This window comes from Pipistrellus hanaki, assembly GCF_964339955.1.
Source record: "Pipistrellus hanaki genome assembly, chromosome: 12".
NCBI lineage: Eukaryota > Metazoa > Chordata > Mammalia > Chiroptera > Vespertilionidae > Pipistrellus > Pipistrellus hanaki.
Genome location: NC_140514.1, coordinates 39,677,718 through 39,696,942, shown reverse-complemented (window position 1 = coordinate 39,696,942; position 19,225 = coordinate 39,677,718). Strand labels below are relative to the sequence as shown.

Genomic DNA, 19,225 nt, shown 5'->3' with positions numbered 1-19,225 from the left:
GTCCTATAGGGCCTTGTGGCTCAGCTTCCCCAGGTACCTGAGGTGGACACTCTTGGTGCACTCCTTTGTGGGCATAGTCTTGTTGTAGTTAAGCCTTGATTGTTGTTGGTATTACTGGGAGGAATTGACCTCCAGGCCAATTGGCTGTAAGGATCAGCTATGTCTATGCTGGGAGAACTTCTGTGCTTGAAACATCCTTAGGAGACAGACTTGCAAAAGCTTTTGTGCTCAGCTTGAATGGGGTGGAGTCTCAGGGTGGAGCAATCAGCAATGGCTTCATGTGGTGGGATCTCAGGGCAAAGCAAACAGCGATGGCTTCCTGTCAGCCCTACCCTAAGAGGCTCCTGGTTCTCAGTGTCCTGCAGTAATTGCTGCAAGCATCTCTGAGAGAAAGCCACCCTCGAGTTTTGCCTCCTGCCAGATAGTCCAGTTTCTCCCTGAATGAGTCTGGGTCCCCAGAGTCTCACCTAGAACTGGAGTTCAGAGCCTTAAGGAGCTTTTGTTTCTCTCCTGCTTGAGAAAGACAGCTGCATACTCAGTTTCCAGCCCTCTTGGGGGGTGCACCTTCGTACCTCTGCCTTTAGTAACTCCTGTGAGTCTCAGTGTGCTTTTCTCTTTCCAGTTGTAGAATTTCCACTCAGCCAGCCTTCCTGTGTTCAGGATGATCTCCATTTTGTCTTTTAGTTGTAGTTTTTTTTTTTTTTTTTTAAATATATTTTTATTGATTTTTTACAGAGAGGAAGGGAGAGAGACAGAGAGCTAGAAACGTCGATGAGAGAGAAATACCGACCAGCTGCCTCCTGCACACCCCCCAATGGAGATGTGCCCGCAACCAACGTATATGCCCCTGACCGGAATCGAACCTGGGACCTTTCAGTCCGCAGACCGACGCTCTACCACTGAGCCAAACCGGTTTCGGCTTAGTTGTAGTTTTGAAATTGTTGTGCGAGGCTGCAGTTTAGTGTTTACCTCTGCCGCCATCTTGGTTTTCTCCTGGAAGAATTCTTTAAGCAACCTTACAGCGGCCAGGGTTGATCTGTGTGAGATCCCCTTGCTCTGCTGTTCTGGGGTCCCTGACACCACTCCCTCAGAGTAGCTGCCAAACCTGGGGGCACCAGTGCAGCCTGAGCCTTTTAAGCCCTTTGCAGCTAGATCTCTTGGTTAGAAATGTGACTTTGAGACCTTAAGGGGTATGTGCTTTAATTTTTTTTCACTCACTCTCTTCCTTCCTTCCAGCTCTGGAGTGCACAGAAAATCAAGCAGGTAATCCAATTTTGGCTTCTTTTCCTTCCCTCCCCTGACCTCTCCTGGACCCTGCCCCCACCTGTCCCAGGGATCCTTTGGTTGTGGGCCCATATCTCTCCACTCCCCTTGTTCCTTGCCTTTTCCCAAAGCAAGTATCCAGGGCCTGAGCTTTTGAAGAATAGAGCTCACCTTCCCCTAGGCCAGTAGTTGGCAAACTTATTAGTCAACACAGCGGCAAACCGCGGCTCACGACCGCAGTTTGCTGACCACTACAGCCTAGGCCCCTAAGCTCCTTCCCTACAGTGCCTTCCCCACAGTCCTTATTCCATGCCTACTATGTGCCAGGCTCAGGCATTTAGGGAGCCTGAGAGGCAGGCACAGTCCCATCCTCCCTGTGACCAGCTTTGAGCATTAGTCAGAGGCTACGTGCTGTTTGGGGCTGTGTTTTTGCTGCCTCTTGCCTCGCACAGCGGTAAAGGACTGACTGACGGGAAGGCAGGACACAGCCACTGGCCCTCTGAGTCCTCCTGGGGAGCTGTCCTTCCCCACCTCTTCCCCTTCCTCTCCCTGTGCCCCCTCCCTCTCCCCATATCACCTGTGCTCTGCTCCTTGCTCTTGCCAGGCTATTCTACACCCGGACACCAACGAGAAGATCTTCATGCCCTTTCGAATGTCAGGTGAGCCCCCGGGACCTCTGCTTCTGCCCAGCCAGGGCCACTCACCATGTCACAGCTCCAGGGCCCTCCAGCTGTGCTGGCCTGGGGAGGGGAGGGAGTCTGTGACACCCACATGTGTTACGCACATGGCCACACTGGCACCTGCATGTTAACATTGACTCAGCTGTATAAGACGCTAGCCACGCCTCAGAATCACCTAAGGAGCTTTTTTTTAAAAAATGTGCCTTTTCTAAAAGCAAAACAAAACAAAACAAAACAAGTGCCTTTCTGCCTGAGCAGCTGGGGTGGAGTGGGGCCTCCACAGGCTACTCCCAGGTTATACGCTGCCCACTTATTGGCAGCCTCCAGGGTAACCCTGCCTCCCAGGAGTCACCCTCCCACCTGTGCACGCACTGCCCACCCCCCAACCCCAGGCCCTTTCAGGAGTCAATCCCCAGACGGACTCGCTGGTCTCTGAACCTGCTGTTAGCCTGCCCGTCAGAAAGCCCGCACCCTATGTGCCCTGCTGCGCACACAGCGATGGCAAGTTCCATTCTGTGCAGACCAGTGGGCAGAGGGCATGGGGGAGTAGCTGGGAGGTGCCCGCCTCCTGGGAAGTCCCCGCCCTGAGGTCACTAGAAGGACCGCTCTGTGTTATGAACCTGACAGCCCAGAAAGCAGCGCACACACAGGGCTGGCGGGTAATCCTGCCTGCAGAGCTAAGAGGCTACGGGTCTTGCCCGGGGTCAGACCCGACACCTGAGGTACAGGGTGGCTAGGTGGCTGCTGGGTGCCACCTTCGGAAGTCCTTAGCAGCTGGAGGAAGGGGCTCTACCAGTGGGTGTTTCCAGTTGGGTAGGTCAGTCAGGGCCCCCATCCCCAGAGAGCCTGACCTCAGAGGGGGGAGATGAATAAATAGCCACGTGATATCCTTGTGCAAACCGGGGCAATAAGTGCCAGGTAACCCCCTTGCCTTGCCATGAGGAACTCCAAGGAAGCGCAGGCTGGGAGCACCTTACAGCTGTGGGTGCTCTCCAGTCCCTGCACGAGGCCACAGCAGGCTCTCACCCTGAGCCTGGTTTCTCTTGCAATTCTCCCATCAAGCTTTGGGCCTCTCTCTGGAGAATCTGGGTAGGAGGGCCCTCACTGGCTCATGTGCGTGCACAGTGACGCACCCTGAGGATGCTAACCTTTGCTTTACGTGTAGCTCAGAAAGATGAGTGTGGCTGGCTGCTATCCTGCTACCAGCTGCCATAGAGGCTGGGGACAGGACAGGCAGTGGGGACGGTGGGAGGAGCCTTGCCCTGATCCAAGGGCCATGAACAGTGCCCAGGGCCGGCTGGGCTTCACACCAGCCCCATGCTGCTCTGTGAGGGGGTCTCGCAGGCACCAGCGATGGAAGAGCTCAGGCACTTAGAGGGACGCCTCTCCGGTGGGTGGGGAATTTCCTTTCTACAAATGGCCATGATGCCGGGAAGGAAGGGTGCGTGCTAGACAGAAGCTGAGGGAAGTGCCAGGGCCTTTGAAGACACTGCAGTGTGTGCAGTGAGGGGCAGGGGCGTGGCGCCTCAGGAGGGACATGATGGGAGGACCACCCAGTGTGGGGAGGGGTGCTCGCCTGCCTTCAGGAACGGGCCCCTAGGCTTTGGAGGGGAATGAGAACTGTCTGGATAAAGGGGAACAGAGGGAGGGAGGCTGGGGGACACAGGGGAGGCCTCTGCTCAGGGAGGACTGAGCTGGGAAAAAGTCTAGGGACTAGAGGTGCCTCTCCCCTAAGGGACCTGCCCCTTCATGGAGGCCACTGCCAAGACCAAGCCCGGAAGTCGCCCCAATGTGTAAACTGAGAGATCCGAGGGGCAGAGTGGGCGGGAGTATGAGGCCTGACTCTTCTCTCTCCTCTCTCAGGTTACATTCCTTTTGGGACGCCAATTGTAAGTATTACCTTCACAGGATTTTCTATTTTTCCAAAAAATTTTTAATATAGAATTATATGTCATTGCTCATAACGATTTGACCGAGTTGTTGATTTAGGCTAAAATCCTGGAAGTGAAGAACTGGCTAATGCAGCATACGTTTCTTTTTTATTCTCTGGGTTTTATTGTCAAACTTCTCTCTGGTAGAAGGTGTCCCAGTGTAACACAGAGCCCTGTGTGGGCCTTCATCCCCGCACGCTTTCCGTCCTGACTATTATCATTAAGACCTGCTCATTGGTTACAGGGAAGTTTCCCCCAAATCTTGGGAAGTTGGAAAGTAAGGATGATTTCTGAAAACGAAGGTTTAAAATGAACTCAGAAAGGATTCAGTCTTCATGCTGTTCACTTTTAGAATCAGGGTTACGTTTACTTTAAAAATTTTTTACATTAAAAGTAAAACAAATATACAGAGAGGTACAGTCATCGTCAAGGTATACACAGCTTGCTAATTTTTCACCAAGTGAGCTTTTCCAAGAGACATCACTTAGAGAAAGATTTAGAGAGGCGGTCACCAACCTTTCGGACCTCATGGACCGGTTGGTGACCGCTGATATAATCTCAGAACGCCGGCCCCCCCCCCCCCCCCCCCCCCCCCCCGTCCCTCCGCCCACACCACAGGAAGCCACTCTTCTGCCCTCCTTCACGGTATTCTCACTTGGCCTGCTATTGAACTTTATGGGAATGGGATCATCAGTACGTACATTTTGGGGGTCTTTGTTTTTTGTTTTTTTTTTACTAAAAGTTGTTTGTGAGATGTGTCCATATTGCTTTGTGTGGTATTAGTTTATTTTTTGTTGCTGCATAATATTCCATTGTTATAACAATATTGAAACTTCTTTATTCATCCTACTGTTGGTGAAAATTTGAGTTGTTTCCAATTTGGAGTTCACAACCAAACAGTGCTGCTTTGAATATGATTGTACAAATCATACACACACACTGAGTGGCCAGATTATTATGATCTCTGAACGCAGTGTATCTCTGGCCACTCAGTGTATATCCTATATAACAAAAGGCTAATATGCAAATTGTCCCCTCGACCAGGAGTTCGACCAGCAGGCAGGATGGCCAACTGCCCATGTCCCTTCCCCTTGGCCAAGTTGGCTGGATCCCACCCATGCACAAATTCATGCACTGGGCCATACACACACACACACTGAGTGGCCAGATTATTATGTATTCAGAGATCATAATAACCCGCCACTCAGTGTGTGTGTGTGTATATATATATATATATATATATATATATATATATATTGGGTCGGCAACTAAGTAATTGCGGATTTTAAAAAGAAAATCAAAGACAATTTTTTCATGGAACTAAATAACTTTATTCTGTAATGTATTGCCCATTTTGATCAATGACCTTTTGCCATCTTTCAGGCAGCATCATAATCCCACGTTCAAAAAACTTCTGGTTTTTATTAGCAAAAAACTGAATCAGGTACGATTTGACATCATCATCATTATTGAAATTTTTACCATTCAAGGAGTTTTGTAAAGATTGAAACAAAAAGTAATCAGATGGTGCAAGGTCAGGACTATATGGTGGATGTGGCAAAACATCCCAACCAAGCTCCATTAATTTTTGCCGAGTGACCAAAGGTGTGTGTGGCCTTGCATTGTCATGATGGAATACAACACCTTTTCGATTTGTCAATTCGGGCCGCTTTTCTTCAACTGCATTGTTTAATTTCGTTAGTTGTTCAATGTAGACATCAGAATTGATCGTTCGGTTGGGTGGTAAGAGTTCAAAGTAGACAATTCCTGCCGAGACCGGTTTGGCTCAATGGATAGAGCGTCGGCTTGGGGACTGAAAGGTCCCGGGTTCGATTCCGGTCAAGGGCATGTACCTTGGTTGTGGGCATATCCCCAGTAGGGGGTGTGCAGGAGGCAGCTGATCGATGACTCTCTCTCATCGATGTTTCTAGCTCTCTATCTCTCTCCCTTCCTCTCTGTACAAAATCAATAAAATATATTTAAAAAAACAAAAAAAAAACAAAAAAAAAAACAAAGTAGACAATTCCTTTGTAATCCCACCAAACTGATAACAAAACCTTCTTTTGATGAATATCAGCTTTTGATGTTGTTTGAGTTGGTTCACCTGGCCTGCTCCACGATCTTTTCCGCTTGATATTGTTGTAAACAACCCATTTTTCATCGCCAGTTATCAGTCGTTTTAAAAATGGATCATTTTCATTACGTTTCTTTAGCAAATTGCAGCTGCTAATGCGTTGCGTTAACTGTGATTCTTTCAGTTCGTGAGGAACCCATGTATCGAGTTTTTGAACATAGCTAAGTTGTTTTAAGTGATTTTCAATGCATGTATGTGATACATGAAGCTTCTCTGCAATCTCACGTGTTGTACTGTGACAGTCTGAATTGATTATTGCTTTGATTAGGGCGTCATCAACTTCAACTGGACGACCAGAGCGTTTTTCATCTTTGAGTGAAAAATCACCAGAACGAAATTTGGCAAACCAATTTTGACACTGCCGTTCTTTTAAGGCTTCGTCACCATAAACAGCACATAACTTTTTATGAGCTTGCGATGCGTTTTCCCTTTGCGGAAATAAAAAAGCAAAATATGACGAAAATGTTCCTTTTGATTTTCCATTTTTCAACGAACGCCAAATGAAAACTACAAAACAGATCAAAAAACTTTTTTTACTGATTAATAGCTGAATAGCCAACTATCAAATAACAAAATGTGTTTTACATTTGTACTACGTCTGCAAACTAAAAATTCAACTGAAGCCATATATGTGTGAAACCCGCAATTACTTAGCTGCCGACCCAATATATTCTCATTTCTCTTTAATTATACCTAAAAGGTTAAAGAGATAAGAGCTAAATGCAGTGTGTGATCCTAGAATCAGGACTGGGACAGGGGGTTGTAAAATGGCATTGCAGTCTCTTATAAAGTTAAACATACACTTACAATGTGAGCCAACAATCCTAATTTTAGGTGTTTACTTTAAGAGAAATGAAAACACATATTCACCCAAAGATCTAGACGTGAATGTTTGTAGTAGCTTTCTTCATATTAGCTTAAAACTAGAAACAGACAAGAATGACCAACAAATGTTAAGATCCCTGGGTGAAAACCTGATTGGAAACAGGATATTGACCTAGTCTCAAAGCTTCCTATGTATTTCATAAATACTATTCCTTCTATGTTTAATATTTGGTAACCTCCTATAAATAAGAGATTTCTCTACTGCCTCCTTCTTACAACTATCAATATGGTCTCGTGTATTTTTTGTATCCAAGGGGTAATAATTTACTTCTGCCATTATTCATTTTGATATACAAACAATGCCAAATTTGACCAAAAGGAACTCTTTTGTTCATTTGGCATGCCTTATTTATTTATTTATTTATTCATTTATTGTTGTCAGTATTAAAGATGTCCCTATCCATATTGCCATCCCCCCGCCCCCTTTGCCTTCTTATTCTTTGATTATTTAAATACTTTATGGCACAAAATATGGCTATTCCAGACTCATCTTGTAGTTTCTGTGTCCCAGTCCTGGAATCATCCATTTCTCTAAAGAGCCCTGGTTCCTCTCAGAGGGTAATGGTACTTAGAAACCAAGGTCTGGATTCTGGGTGTGCTCATTGTTGCCAGAGTGCCGTTGTTGCTAGGCCATCTGAGCAGACAGGGTTAGGAAGTGTGACTTTTAAAAAATCGTGAGTTTATACTAATACCTCTAATTCTAGTCCAACATCTCAGTTCTTCCGCTCCTTAATTCCATAGTTATATCTCCCAACTCCCTGAATGAGGATCCAACAGCAACATATTCTGATTCTTTTTTTCTTTCGTAGATACATGTAATTAAAAGATTTTCAGAATTGCTATGTCAGTTGCCCAAGATTTCTTCGAAGTTCTTTTTGTCCATTGAATATATCCAACTGAGAGTATATAATCGGAGAACCATGTTTAAAAGTTGTTTCAATTTTTTCTTCTGTTGTGTTTATGCTATTTATTTTATATACAATTAAGTTTATTCATTTCTATTATTAACTTTCAGTTGTTTCCCATTCTTAATGATTTATTTTTGGAAATACATAAAATATCAACATGGCTCAAAAGTCAAAGCTATATCAAAACTCATAGTAAAAGTTTCATTCTCCTCTCCATTCCTCCTACCTCCTTCCCACCCATCCTCTGGAAGCAAATATTTTATTCTCCCCATTTCTTTTTGTAAAAGTAAATTATATAACTCTTTTCTCCAGTGTTTTCTTCTTCTTAATGACATCCTGAAAATTATGGTAAATCAGTTTATAGAGATCTTCCTCACTTTTTTATTTTTAATAGCTGCATAGCTGTCTACTATGTAGAAGTACCATAATATATTCAGCTAATTTTCTACATGTGGATGTTTAGGTTGTTTTCAATATTTTGCCAGTATAAATAATATGAGAATTGATAATCTTGTGCATATGTTTTTCTGATATTGACAGTAAATTCCTGGCTTTGTCATTTTATTTATTTTAATGGAGGACTAATTAAGTAGACATTTCTGGTAACAGTGAGCAAGAAAAAAAAAAGACAGAAGGTGTAAATAAATAATATTAGGAGTAAAAAGTACAATAACTATAGATACAATAGAAGTTTAAAAGACCAGAATGCCTTGAACAATCTGGAGCAATAAATTGGAATGTTTAGAAGAAATGGACACATTCCTAGGAAAGCTTAGCTTACCAACAGCTACCTAGCAGGTATAGTAAATGTCACAATTACTTAGGCATTTCGTGTGTGTGTGTGTGTGTGTGTGTGTGTGTGTGTTCTTTGTTTGGCTAAAGTACCTCTGAGTGATATTCACTGTGTGTGTGGGCAATATACTGAGTGAATTCTTGCATATCTGGAAATGTCTTTTCCCCCTCTTAAACAGGAACAATAGCTGGCCTGATTATCTATTTTTTTGTAGGTAAACATTTCTCCGCCCCTGGGAATCCTTTGGTATTTTTTCTCTTTATCTTTGGAGTCCAGAAATAGCCTCAGGATTTAAAAGTTTTTTTCTTTGTATATTTTATAAAATTATACAAGTAATGCATGAATATGTTCTTGGAATTCAAAATTACCACCAAGAATTTTTTAAAGACTATTTTAAAAGTTATGCAAGTAATACATGAATATGTTCTCTCGGCTCAGAATTCAAACAATACAAAAAGAACTAGAAGTTCCTCTGACAATTCTCAACCCCAAATCCGCTCTTAGAAGTAAACTCTTGGAAGTAAACTCTTAGAAAGTCATGGACTTTCGGGCTTTTTTCCTATGTATTTGCATATATATGAATCATCATTTAAATTATTATATTTTTGTATTTTTTTCTATAAAAAATATAACAATATTCTTATTCACCTACAATTAGCTGATTACATGTAGCTGTTTACTTATTTGAATCTCTTCTCCCTACTCTTTCCCCTCTGTTGCTTCATTCGTTCATTTATTCATTCATTCATTTGCTGTTTTTCTAGCTGAGTAATATTCTCTTCCCTAGTAATAGATTTAAGTTGTTTCTTATTGCTAACTAGAAATAACAGTGCTGCGAAAAATCCTAGCTAAGCTCTTTCTGCATAGTAAGTGTGAGGATTTCTCAAGGGCCCATTCTAGAGAGTGAATTTTCAGTGTAAATGGCTGTGTATGCACATTTTAATTTTTGATAACCATTGCCACATTTCCCTTCTGAGAGGTTAGATTTCATCAGACCTTTGTAACACAGGTATTCATATATTTAGTGTTTTCCTTTTGCCAGTCTGATGGGAGAAAGGTTATCATTTCATTATGGTTTTAATTTTTTTATTTTCCTGAACACCGAAAAGGGTTCTGCTTCCTTTCAATATTTACTGGCCGTTTATATTTCATCTTCTGTGCCTTCCCTGTTCACACCGTTTGTCCATCTTCCACTGGCTATGTTTTCCTAATTATTTGTAAAAATTATTTTTGTATTTTTGATACTAACCCTTTAAGTTATATATTGCAAATCTCTTCTCCCAGCTCTTTCCCCTTTACTGTCTGTGTCTTTGTTGTAGAAAGTTTTGAATGTTGATTTTTTAATGATTTTTTTCTCTTGGCTTGATTTCAAGTCTTGTCCCTACTTCTCACCTCCATCTCCTTTATTACAATAACTGGATTGGAGAGACTTGTGCCTATAAATTAGTTCTTGGATGCATTTATCAATTCTTCTGTTTTTATTTTATAATTTATTCATATTTGTTTTTATAATATTCTTTTGAGCTCTTTTATTTTGTGGTAGGATTTAAAAAAAATTTCCCTTGATTGCTTAATTTATTAATTTTCATTCTTCCCTCTAATAAAAAATTCTTAGGGCTGTGAATTTTCTTCTGAGTACATCTAATACCTGACTATATTTAATATATTTTCATATATAGTGATCTATGTTTTAATTTCTAAATAAGTTTAAATTACAGTTTTGAATTCTCTTTAATCGGAGTATTCAGCCTTTTAGCTTTAATTAGAAGAACACATTTCAAATAAGTGGGTTTTTAAAAAGGTATTCGTTTGTTATTATTTTCTAGTTTATCTTGTATTCAGAAACAGTGATCTCTCCAGTTCTGTCATCTGAAATGTATTTTTTTTTTTTTTTTTTTGCAGCATCGTATATGATTATATCAGTTAGGTCAGGACCATCTCCATAAAAAAAGTTCAAAATAACAGTGGCTTAAACAATTTAGTTTGTTTTTCTCTCATGTCAGAGAAGTTTGGAGGTAGGTAGGTCTCCACAATGCTCAGGAACCCAGACCCCCGCTTTTCCATACCATTCTCAGCGCTGTCTTCTGTCCTCACAACTACCTCCTAGTCCCTGTGGCTGTTGGTGTTCCAGCTATCACATCCCAGCATAGGGAGGAGGGGGAGTGAGAGGATATACCTCTCAACTGGGTCAGTTCCCTGTAAGGAATCTTCTCTGAAGACCCACACAACAGTTCTGTTTATAGTTCATGTAGAACTTGGCTGGATATCTAGTTCATCCCCAATTACAGGGATTCTGTCAGTGAGAAAGAAGGAGAACACGGTTAAGAGGTGGGCAAACAGGAATCTGCGTTAACAATTGTTTATAAATATTTAATTAACACTTGAAAAAATACCTCACTGGGCAGTATCATCTCTGCCGAACCAGAGATGTTGAAGTTGGGGCTTCTTTCCTCTTGAGAGGCAGCGGGGTCCTTACAGAACTAATGGCTGCCGTCACCTGGGGTGGACCAGCTAACGCAAGGGACGCCAGCACGGTCTCTAGCTCGCAAGGTGTTATGGAGGACGGCCCATCCTCTTCCATTCTCTCCTCTTCCTCCCCAAGACAGGTCAGTCATTGCAGGGTCACTGCGGCCCTGAAGGCATCCCTGAACTCTGGTGCTGCTGTCCCCTCCCCGGCTGACAGGGCCTCACTGCTGAGGCAGCTGCTGGGAATGGCCCGTGGGCACCAGTGCCCGCCCAGCCCGGGACACACAGCCCTCCTGTGCAGGGCATGCTGCCCGGCCTCCGAGATCCTGAATGAGCACTTGGTTGAGGCGAACTAGCGGCATGACCTGGGCCTCGGTGGAGCCAGAGCCAAATGACAGTCTCACCTGGCCCCACTTCTTTCTTTTCTTTTTTAATTTTTGTGATGGAATTTACCTTCTCATATCCATTTTTTCCCTTTAACTCATAACTTTTTAAAAATATATTTTATTGATTTTTTTACAGAGATGAAAGGAGAGAGAGAGAGTTAGAAACATTAATCAGCTGCCTCCTGCACACCTCCGACTGGGGATGTGCCCACAACTAAGGCACATGCCCTTGACTGGAATCGAACTAGAACCTGGGACCTTTCAGTCTGCAGGCTGATGCTCTATCCACTGGGCCAAACTGGTTTCGGCCTGGCCCCACTTCTTAGCCCCACATACTCATGTTCAGGGCTAGAACAGCTGGCAGAGGCCAGGTCCTGGGAGGAGCCACTGGGCCTGGAGAACCCAAAGGACAAGCCATAAGCTGCGTGAGGACTCATTGGTCCCACTCTCTCCCGGGCTGCTGCCCTGCCGGTGAGCAGGGAGCACACTGCCCTGCCTGTGTGCAGGGAGCACGCTGCCCTGCCTGTGTGCAGGGAGCACGCTGCCCTGCCTGTGTGCAGGGAGCACGCTGCCCTGCCGGTGAGCAGGAAGCACGCTGCCCTGCCTGTGTGCAGGGAGCACGCTGCCCTGCCGGTGAGCAGGGAGCACGCTGCCCTGCCTGTGTGCAGGGAGCACGCTGCCCTGCCGGTGAGCAGGAAGCACGCTGCCCTGCCTGTGTGCAGGGAGCACTCTGCCCTGCCGGTGAGCAGGGAGCACGCTGCCCTGCCTGTGTGCAGGGAGCACGCTGGCTGCTCCAGCGCTTCCCTCCCAGGCCTGGCTCCCACCAGCCGCGTCCTCTCCCCAGGCTCCACTGAACATCTAGCAAATGCCGGTCTGAACGGGAGCGAAGGTTCCAGTCCACACCTTAGGGAAGCCCCTGGAACGGCAGAGTGGGTACAGAACACAGACACGCAGAAGCCACTAAATGCTCCCCAGAATAGAAATGGGGGTGCCGGCGAACACACTTGGAGCCGCATCCCTGAGCTGAAGGGAAGGGGAAATGAGGTTGGCAGGTGCCTTGGCTGAGAAGCTTCTGGAGGCAACACCCAAGCTGCCTCCTGCCCAGGTGAGCATGCCTGGCCCACCCTGCACCTCCCCACCCTGCCTGAGAGGAACCCCGCCCCCACCTGCTCATCCCCCCCACCCCCACCCCCAGCCCCGGAGCTCAGGAGAAAGGAGCTGGTTTTCTCCCAGAGGCTGGTGCCAGTTTAGTCAGCAGATTTCACAGATCCACTGGCACCGTGTAGTGTCTTATTTTAAGCTTAACATTTGAAGATGGGAACTTTTCCCCCTTGGGTGTGTGGCGAAGAGATCCCAATTTATGCATAAGCGCGGCGCTGGGCCCGTGCCCCACGGCTGGTCCCCGGTCAGAGCAGCGCAGGGCTCCCTCCAGCCCGTGGCCGGAGAACCACCACCAGTAGCTGCTGCTGACCGCTGGCCGCTCCCCCAGATTCCGCTGAGAGGCTGCAGTGCCCTCACATCCATGCCCGCATGGCAGGGGGAGGCAGGGCCAGTGTTCCGGCCCCGCTGGCCTTCCCCACCTGCCAGCCTGTGCCCCCAGAGTGGCTACCAGCGCTCTCAGCTGCTGGGAACTGTGTCTCTCAGGGGCCTGAGTTTCTCCCAGGTTGTCCGTGCCCCCTCCAGCCCTTGGCTCCCCATACCCCCGCTGCCCTCTCTCCCCTCCCCCCATCATTCTGGAACTCTCAGAACTCAAGGCCCCATGTCCAGCTGGGGACAGAGGAGGGCAGACTGTGCACTTCTAGTCCGTAAGCTCAGTGGCCTTGGGTTACATCCAAACCAGAGTTCTGTCCTGGGACCTTCAGAGCCTGGACTCCGCACGCGGAGCCCTCTCCTCTTCCACGGCAGAAGGTCAGGGGGACCTGGCAGTCCGTCTCCCCGGTGCTGGTAAGGGTCACTTCCTCTGGCGGGGAGAGGGGTGGGCCGCAAAGACTCACTTTGCATGAGGATTGGACTGGGTCCCGGGCCATTCTGACACCTTCCAGCCTTCCTCACCCCAGACTCCGCCTTTTCACACTCTCAGATCCCAGCCCCAGTGTTTTCCCGTTGTAAACCGCACCAGCCATTCCGGTTCAGGGTATGTCCTACGAGAAGTGTCGCTCGGTTACGCTGGATTTGACCGGTCAGAGGCAGGCACTCGTTTGACTAAAGGTATCGTCTTTTTCTGGTTGGGAACCTTTAAATATCAGCACCCCTGGTGCACCAGTGTTCCTTTTCAGGTCATTAGTCACATAGATCAGAAGATGGAGACAGAGGAGAAGGAAAGAGCAGGCACGTTGCTGAGCAGCGGGGCTCCTGGCGGGTCTTTGACAAACGCAGAGGAACGTTTGGAATGGAGCGTGTCTGTGCGGTAGGGGGGAAGGGGTACACTGCCTTCCCAGTGAGGCCCCTGGGTGTGGGGGGTGTGAGTGTCCCAGGGTCTCACCCCTCTGAAGCTTCCAGAAGCTCTTGAGCGTGGCATACTTTAACAGATACCACTGAGGCGAATGCTGCAAAGAAAGTAGGCAGAGTGCCGGGGGACGTATGACGGGGGGATCTGACCGGGGGTCTGACCTCAGCTTGGGGGTCAGGGAAGGCTTTCTGGGGTAGGTGACAAGCTGGAAGCCGGAGGGTGAGGAGCGATTAGCCAGGTGGAGTCCAGGGAAGGGAGGACGGTTACTTTGCCATTACCTTGCTTGGCAAGAGCGTTCTGTGCCCTGCAGACTTTCCCTGGCTTAAGTGTCACCACCCCGTTGTTTTGACACACACCCTGCTTTCTCTTAGGATGTTCTACACTTTTACTTTAAAAATCTTATTTCCCCCCTCTATTTGAGTTAGTTTTGTACGGACAGTGGCCACGGGGGTGGAGGGCTGCTCATGTCCCCGCTGTGGGTCCCAGAATCACAGTAAACAGTCGTCTTGGTCTGCTGTCCTGTGTTCAGCTGGCTGTGCCCCCCTTTTGCCAAGCAGATTGGGATATTTGGTGGCGCCTTTCTCCAGACTGAGACCTCATCTCTCCGCAGAGGGCAGAGCACTGGGAAGGAGAAGGGCTGGAGGGGAGGTGTGAGCCAGCTCCCAGGGGGTGCCGTTGATCGGCCCCGTCCCAACTCTGTCCTGAGACAAACTGTCTTTCGTCCCTGCCAGGGTGGCCCCCGCCCTCGGCTAATGGTCACCAGGTGGAGTGGGTGGATAAGCTAGGCTGCTCAGCAACCAGCATCACTAGTGAAGACATATTCAAGGGGCATGAATGATACACCTTGAAGGACAGCATATTTGCTCTTCCGACAGGGTCATCTCTGCATTAACGAGATGTTGCTATGATAGTGCCATGTAACACACAGCCACAAAATGCCAGTGGCAGCCATACACACTTATTTTAGGGATCTGGGGTTTGCTGGTCTAGCCTGGGCTAGACTGAGCCCGTTCTGCTGCTAACCACAGGCATGGGATCCGCTGGGGACCAGTGACCCGGGCCGGACTCTGCTCCTCAGGCTGCATTCTCCTCGGACGGGGCCCCAGGCAGGGCCTGCCTCCTCACAGCGGCGTTAGCAGCACCAGAGGGCGACGGAAGCACACAAGCACACGAGGCTTCGGAGGCCTGGCTGAGCACTGGCACCCTGCCACCTCCTCCCACGTGCCATTGGCCAAAGCCAGTCATGTGACTAAGCCACACCAAGGGCAGGGAAATACTTCTCTCCGGTGGCCGGGGTAGAGATGCAGGGAAGCGTGAAGCCTCAGGACCAACCTCAGTCTGCATCCTCTCTCCAAAGGCTACCCGGCCCGCCCCCATGCACCTCAAACGTTAACGGTAAAGGGGGCAAGGAAGAGACGGCTGGTGGTTGTCATTGTCACGACGCATCCTAGGCCTTTTTCTGGCCAATAAGTGTTTCATGTTCTTAGTCAGCTGGCAGTGTTTCCAGCAGGTCATCTGGGCCCACCTTCGTGCTGCGTGCTTTGGGGGACATCCGGGGGAAAGGCCCTTATCCTACCCTCAGGAGCTCCCGGTCCATTGAGGGAGGGGTGAGGCTGGTGTCCAAAGATGAGATGGGGCAAGACGGTGCTCGGTTGTGTCAAGCCGGCTGTGGCGTTCAGAGAAAAGAGAGCCTGGCAAAGGTGACGGGAAAAGGACGAGATAGGAGGAGAGGAAATCACGCTGACCCAGCGGGAAGCCCTGGCTGGATGACAGACACGGAGCTGAATTCTTCCCGCGCCTGCCCCCATGACATCCAGAGAGGAGCTGTGACCACCACGTCATCGATGGGAAAAAAAAGCAGAGGCACAAAGAACTCAAGTAACTCTCCTGTGGTCGCCCTTCTGATACATCCTGGAACCGGGATTGGAGTCCAGCTCTTCCTGCAGCCAGAACCTGAGAGTTCACTGCCAGGGCCCGCGGCCAGCCGTCCCAGGGGCAGGGGGACGGCAGCCACAGACCGCTGTGCCTCGGGGGCAGCTTCCGGGGCGGGGGGGGGGGGGGCAGAGGAGACCCCGCCATGTTACGAACTATAAATGGGAGAAAGGATAGGATGTGCGATTTGGCCAAGGTCCTGCGGCAAGAGAGGGTGGAGGCTGGGCTGGAGATTCTGGCTGCTGGCTCTCCTTCCGCTCCCGCCGGTACCAGCCCGCTCTGGGCTCTCTCCACCCATCTGCGCGGCCATGCCTGACGCGTTCCCTCTTGGAAGAGGTGCCATCCACTGGCATGGACGCCGCCGCCGGGTGGACTGGCTCCCTCTCTCCATCCATCGCTTTCCTCCTTTCCCCTGCCACGTTCTGGAAAGGGCAGCGTGAGGGAATGTGGGCAGGTTGCACCAGAGATATACATCTGAGAACTGAAGGAACATTTATTTTTAATGTAGACTTAAAAAGGAAAAAAAAAAAAAAAAAAGAGGAAGTTATAAAATATCTGCTCCTGGGATTGTGCAGATGGTGCTGCGTGTTGCCTAATAGGGAACGGGGCTGGCACCGCGTGCTCCTGGCCCCACCAGCCTGACGGCGGGGCCTGGAGGGCGGGGGTCCCTGTTCCCTTCGCCTCCGCTCCAATGCGGCCTGTGCTCGCTGCCTTCTAACCTCACCCTTCCCGGACTCCGGCGGCTGACTTCCCAAACCTCCCCGTTTAATGAAGTTATCTCCGCTCTTCCGCGCCCTGAGCTCATGCTCGCACACTCAGCACCGCCTCACCACCTCCTTCGGACAGAGCCAGAGCACACCCATCGCTCCCTGCCTGAACCCGTTTGGTCATCAGATTTGACCAGATTTACAGACACAATTAAGTACCCGGTTAAACTGCCTTGTCCCTTTCCGGCCCGGGCGTGGTAAAGACCCCCCCATGCGCTTGGCTGTGGGCTTCTGGCTCATTGTGGTTCGGGAGCCCGTATGCCTTTCCTCAGGGGCAGCAGGGAGCTTGGTGCACAGAAGATGCTCAGAGACGGGCATGGCGTCTGCTTCTCCCTTTGTGTGCAAGGGGATGAGCTGGAGAAGGAGCCCCTCAAATCAGAGAGACGGGACTCCCAGGCCAGGAATCAGGCGGCCCTGCCTTTTTTTTTTTTTTTCTAGGAGCTGCAAAGCCTTGGGCAGGTCACCGGACGTCTCTCTGCCTCAGTTATCCCATTTGCAAAATGTAGAAAGGAATTTCTATTTTTTTCTGAGCCCCAGAGTTAAAATGAGGACCAGGGTTAAGTGACATAAAGGGAAATGCTTAGAAAACCCACCCATCTCTTTCAGAAAGCGTGAGGAGTCAGAGGTGCGTGGACGACAGGCTCGTGGGAGGGCAGGAGGTTGGCAAACACGGCGAAAACCCTGCTGGTTATGAGCCGCGTGTGTGTGTGTGGTACAGAGCCTGGGTGCTGGCTTAGTTTAGGGCGGTGGTTTGTTCTGGAAAAGACTTGACATCACATTTTAAAAATACATGGCACAAGATAAACAAATGAAGATGAAAATGAGACAAAAGGAAATTTAGGGAAGGGAAGGGAAGATGAAATCAGGAGTGAAGTTTGGACACCAAAATACGTGCCAGAGGATGTGTACACAGGGCAGAGGTGGGCCTGGAGGTCTGGCCTGACCTCGACACTCAGGGCAAAGAAACACAGTTAAAATGCCCAGTGTCTGCGGGGCCGGTGCCAACCACATGCTCACCAGTACGAGTTCTGAACCCATGGGAGAGGGTTCCTAAGGGGCCTGTGGTGTAACGAGCTGCGAGGGTCCTGGACAACAGCTGTCTGGCACAGACAGTGAGTCCATGGGGCTGCATCGTACCCGCTCCTGGTGGCCAAGCACAGCTGGGAGGTTCAATGGGGATCGAGGGAAAGGAGATGATGACGTTCATAACACACCCATGTGATATGAACCAGCAGATTAGGGGGGATGATATCCTCCCAACAGGGAAGAACTACACACACACACACACACACACACACACACTCACACACACACACACACACACACACACACACTCACACTCACACACATACACACACACACACACACACACACACACACTCATTTGCTTGCTCATGCTACCTGTTCCCAGCTTTATGCCTCTCTAGGCTCAGTTTCCTCTCTATTGTCTGGCTCCTGACTGGGGTCTGACTCGGAGGAGGTCCTGTGTTCCCCATGATACTTTTCAGTTGGGCTGGGGTGGGGTTATTCTCTTTACAAATACACGTTATGTGTATTACTTGGAAAATGAGAATAGAATTTAAACCGAGATAGGACCCCCAAGATCAACCCCTTCACTCTATATAGGTAAGAGAGTTGGAAGCCCAGAGGGGACTGTGTTACGCTGGAGATCACCCAGGGACGGAGCTGGGGCTAAGAACCCAGGTCTCCGGATTCCCACACCAGTACCCTGAGCTGTCATGGCAAGTAAAAATGGAGCTATGATCTCATTTGGGGGAGAAAAATATCACCATAATTTCTCACTGGAGCCATGCATGGAATGGGTTTACATTGTATAATTTTATTCAAACCGATATGGGCCAATAAATATAAATGTATGTGCATATTCACTGTTTTAAAAACATTTTAATCTTTAAAACATGATTTACTAATGTTGCTGGGGATGTCTAGAATTTGATTTACTGCATAGAATTGAATGTTTATACTTGTTCCTTACAGAAATTCTTGCCAAAGAGCCATTTTATCTACAGGAATAATAAATAAGTCAATATGTGGATGGTTGTGCACATTTTTTCCCCATATGCAGCCGTACTGGGTAGGTGTTATTTTGCACACAAGTACTCAAAAGGTAAACTTCAGAGGCATGTGGATCCCTGAAGTCCAAGGTTTGGCCAGTGTTAAAATCAGACAATTAACCTTGACTTAAAACAAAAAACGAAGTCAGTGAATCTAGGTTTTCGGTGATATTTGGGCATTGGGAATAATGGGTCCACACATATACAGTCATGCTTAGCTATAAGGATGTATTGGCTCATTCATTCACTCATTCAACAAATATTTTCTAGACATCCATGTTTCGTTCAATAGCTTAGACATGTGTGGGTTTTGCTTAGTGAGGGCCCCGTGATAACATATGAATGCCACCAACTTGTATTTGTAAAGCACTTTCGGCCTTTGAAATGAGTTTTCTTTAATCCTCACAAAAATCCTGCTGGATGGCTGGAGTGTGAAGGAGTGGGGTCAGCGGAGCAGAAGTGAAGGTGTTTCTTTAGTTTGCTCGCTTGTTTTATTGTCCCCCTGCCCACCACTTATGAAAAGAATGCCTGTCAGCTGTTAAAAAGAATACAGAAA

The 19,225-nt window shown here is 48.0% G+C and overlaps 1 protein-coding gene and 1 long non-coding RNA gene across 5 annotated transcripts in view; both read left to right on the top strand.

The window, feature by feature from the left end:
- SFXN5 (sideroflexin 5) overlaps positions 1-19,225 on the top strand; it is a 106,868-nt gene that overhangs the window by 31,772 nt on the left and 55,871 nt on the right. For all 4 annotated transcript variants that reach the window (XM_084901309.1, XM_084901306.1, XM_084901308.1 and 1 more), the window contains exons 4-6: positions 1,237-1,263; positions 1,868-1,922; positions 3,807-3,832. In XM_084901309.1, coding sequence (XP_084757435.1) covers positions 1,237-1,263; positions 1,868-1,922; positions 3,807-3,832 — 108 coding nt within the window. The remainder of the gene's footprint in view (positions 1-1,236; positions 1,264-1,867; positions 1,923-3,806; positions 3,833-19,225) is intronic.
- On the top strand, positions 12,430-13,940 carry LOC311631321. The gene is made up of 3 exons (XR_014796548.1): positions 12,430-12,551; positions 13,287-13,390; positions 13,527-13,940. It is a non-coding gene; the product is annotated as an uncharacterized lncRNA (long non-coding RNA).